This window comes from Rhea americana, unplaced genomic scaffold, assembly GCF_003343005.1.
Source record: "Rhea americana isolate MKP2758 unplaced genomic scaffold, rheAme1 scaffold_98, whole genome shotgun sequence".
NCBI lineage: Eukaryota > Metazoa > Chordata > Aves > Rheiformes > Rheidae > Rhea > Rhea americana.
This window is the reverse complement of record NW_028187177.1, coordinates 1,355,519-1,358,743: the sequence shown is the minus strand read 5'-3', so window position 1 is coordinate 1,358,743 and position 3,225 is coordinate 1,355,519. Positions and strand designations below refer to the sequence as shown.

The 3,225-nt window shown below is 43.3% G+C and overlaps 1 protein-coding gene across 1 annotated transcript in view; it reads right to left on the bottom strand.

Annotated features, from left to right (window-relative positions):
* The window catches only part of LOC146584039 (PABIR family member 2-like), a 13,715-nt gene extending 10,686 nt beyond the window's left edge, over positions 1-3,029 (bottom strand). Inside the window, exons 1-2 of the mRNA XM_085325524.1 lie at positions 2,922-3,029; positions 650-716 (exon numbers count right to left, since the gene is read on the bottom strand). Of these exons, the coding sequence (XP_085181650.1) occupies positions 650-716; positions 2,922-3,029 (175 nt within the window). The remainder of the gene's footprint in view (positions 1-649; positions 717-2,921) is intronic.
* Positions 3,030-3,225: the final 196 nt, after the last annotated feature.

Genomic DNA, 3,225 nt, shown 5'->3' with positions numbered 1-3,225 from the left:
GGCGGGGGCAAAGCTTGCCGCCTCCCACTGCGCATGCGTTCTGCAACCGCATCCTGCTACTGCGCATGCCCGCGGCAGCCGCATCATGCCCGAACCCCAGCTTCGGCTTCSTAAGGAGTCCCGAGAGCCTCCGGAGGCGGGGGGCGCGCTGATTGGCCGGGGGGGCAGGGCGTGCTTTTGAAACGGGACAATGAGCGGTGAGGCGCGGGGTGTGGCCTGCGCGGGGCCGCGGGTTCGAGTCCAGAGGCAGCAGCGTCGCGCCCGCGGGCCCGCTGGCGGCCAAAGGCTTTGCAACCCCTGTCGGGTTTAGAGGCTGTCTTCAAACTCGAATTGTACAGTCYGCTCTAGTGTTTTTCCCAGTCTGTCCCAAATTTCGTTTTGCTGCTAAAGCACGTACCATGTTTTTAATGAGTTATCATAATACAGGGCTCTGCACTGTTAATAGAAATCTGGCATAAAGTTTATTGAGACGTGTGATTCTAGCTCTCAGTTGTGTTTTTGGACTGACTTTTAGAATTCTATTTCATTTCATTTGATCAAAGTATGTAARTTTGTGCTTACTGATTTTTAACAGTTCAGTGCTTTTCTGCAATAACAGTTATAATATACACATTGGTCTTTTTCATCCAGGGGTCTTTGGGATCTTTACCAGTGTCAAATTTCAAAAGCTTTATATTTTCTTCTAGGAAAAAGCAAAAGATGTCCCWGAGTGCTAGCTACAGAAACAGGATGGAAAAGTTAACGTTTTCACCATTTCAACGTAAGAACGTTGCTGAACAAAGTATTCTCTTGCTTTAAAATGATCAGATACAAATGACAGCTGAACAAATTGCTGCCTATATAACTTTGCTGTTTATTATGGCACATTTGCACTGTTTTTGTTAATCAAAGCTAACGTAAGTGTATTCCTTTGTTTCCACATTCACATTTTYCCACTTTTTCCATGTTCCATTTTCTACATTTCTCATCACCTGTTTTTGTTTATGCTTACATTTCTGGCACTATACTGGACAGTACTAGTGAAGAACTTGTGCTTATTATGTTTCTGAGACCACTTAACAGATCTGCAGAGATTAAATTTTTAAATTTTTCAGACTTCTTCTCAGAATAAATTTTGCATTCATATCAAAAACCTAGAGACAAAATGCAGTTTTGTATTGTTGCAGAAGGAAAACCTTTTATAGTCCTGTTTCACTGTTTACACAATCATCTATTGTAGCCAGTAATGACATATTCCTGTGGAATGATACAGAATTCCCATCCTCTTCAAAGACAAATAAGGTAAATAATATAAAACTTGGTATTCAGTAATTATGATAAGCTTGATTTGTGGGAAAAATTAGGATTGGGTACTGCAAGAGGAAAAATCTGTTAAATCACCTTTTACTATGCACTAAAAATCCATGCTCTAAAAGCAGCAGCATACTTGCAGTCTGAGTTTTATTATAGAACGTGCACCATTCTCTTTGTTAAGTATTTCAGCACAAGCATTTCATATGGCAGCTGGACACTGCCCAAGAGACAATTCAATTGACAATATCTAGCAAAACAGCTAGCCCTGAAGGGAATGGATGTTGGCTTTGTTGATGCAAAAGCCACCTGCAAAATGTGACTACATCACCAACCTATTATGTGGATTTTGGTATTTATTATTGCAGAGCTATTGTATTATGTCTTTGTTGCCACAGACAGCAAAATCTTCAAATGCTATGTTCCAGGATACTACTCGGAAAGAAGCCAACGCTACTGAAATGTGGCTGAGAGCTCAAAAAAATCTGCTCCATGGACACAAACTTTGCAGTGCCAGACACCATCACACTAGCTTGCTACCTCACAAGGGGTTTACTAGAACCAAGTGAGGTTTAATGCGAATGTGTAAATATAAGAAAAAGCAGGGAATGTCCAGATGACTGTCAAAGGCCCTAGGGGTCAGTCTAGGGGTCAGTGCTAAGAGGAGGAAGGCTAATGAGGCAGAGAAAAGGGGAAGTGGCTGAGGGAGAGCTGTGCTTGGAAGCAGAACGAGGTGAAAGATGAAAATGAGGAAATCAAAATCAAAAAGCTGGGTGTGGGGAACTGGGCAAAGGGCCATGGGAACAGGGATTAAGAAAGTAGGGAATATGATAAACAGAGCCCTGGGAGGATATGGGTGAAGGAGGGAGATTCAGAGGAGAAATAGAATGGGGAGAAAGGGATAGATGAGTTAAATGATGCAGAGGTATTCATGGGCATGAAGAGCCATGGCCTGGAAGAAAAAAACAGGGAATATTTGATAAAATCAGGGAAATATCTCAATGGATTGAATATACATTGCCAAACAAAGTTACAAAACACTGTTTCTCCCCAGCCTTAAATAAATTACTAAGTGTAGAACCTTTTTTTTTTTTTAAAAACAAAAGGTTTTTTCCACTATCTATAATCTACCTTTCTTCTCCAGTTATTTTTGTTCTGAAAGACTGCCTGGAATATTCACCTGGACTGTAAGCGATGCATAGATGCCTGAGCTTGCAGAGAACCACCAACTGTATTAGTGACAATGGCTTTATTCATCTTGGCAAAGTATTAACTCAGATGCTTAGTTATACATATTTAAGTATCAGCATTTTGGTGCTTAGCAAGAGAGTACTTATGAACATATTTTTAGACACCTGCAATATTTACATCTGAATTTCATATGATTAATATAAGCAGGGCTTAGTCTGAAATGTAGTTTGGAAAACTCATTCCTGCCTTTCCCTGCGTTGCTCTCTATACAAATCGAGGCACACACAAACATCCAAGTGCTGTAATTCAGAAACATGAGTAAAGTTACRGATAAAATAACTTATTTTTCTCACTCAGGGCCAGGTACCCCTGGTGCAGCCATGTGTGCTCATTTTTAAGTTTTCCAGGCTGAAGGCCACTGCTTTGAGTTGTAGCTGTACCTGTCGGAGCATAAAGGAGCTGCGCTCCAGGCGCGCGTCCTCGCGAGCCGCGGCGGGACCTGCAGAGCCAGGCCGCAGTCCGGTCACCTCAGCGGTGCAGCACTGCATCTTCACACCTGTTTAGCGTCTCCCTCTCTTTTTTTTTTTTTCAAATGTTCCTGTCCTCGGCCAGGAGGCTCCCTGTGAACAGCAGCACCTATTCCTGCACCCAACCCTTACACCAGCCTGGTCACCAGCCCACAGCAGAGAGGGCCCGGCGACGCCACGGCCGCCTCAGCGGCAACGCCACGACCGCCTCAGCGGC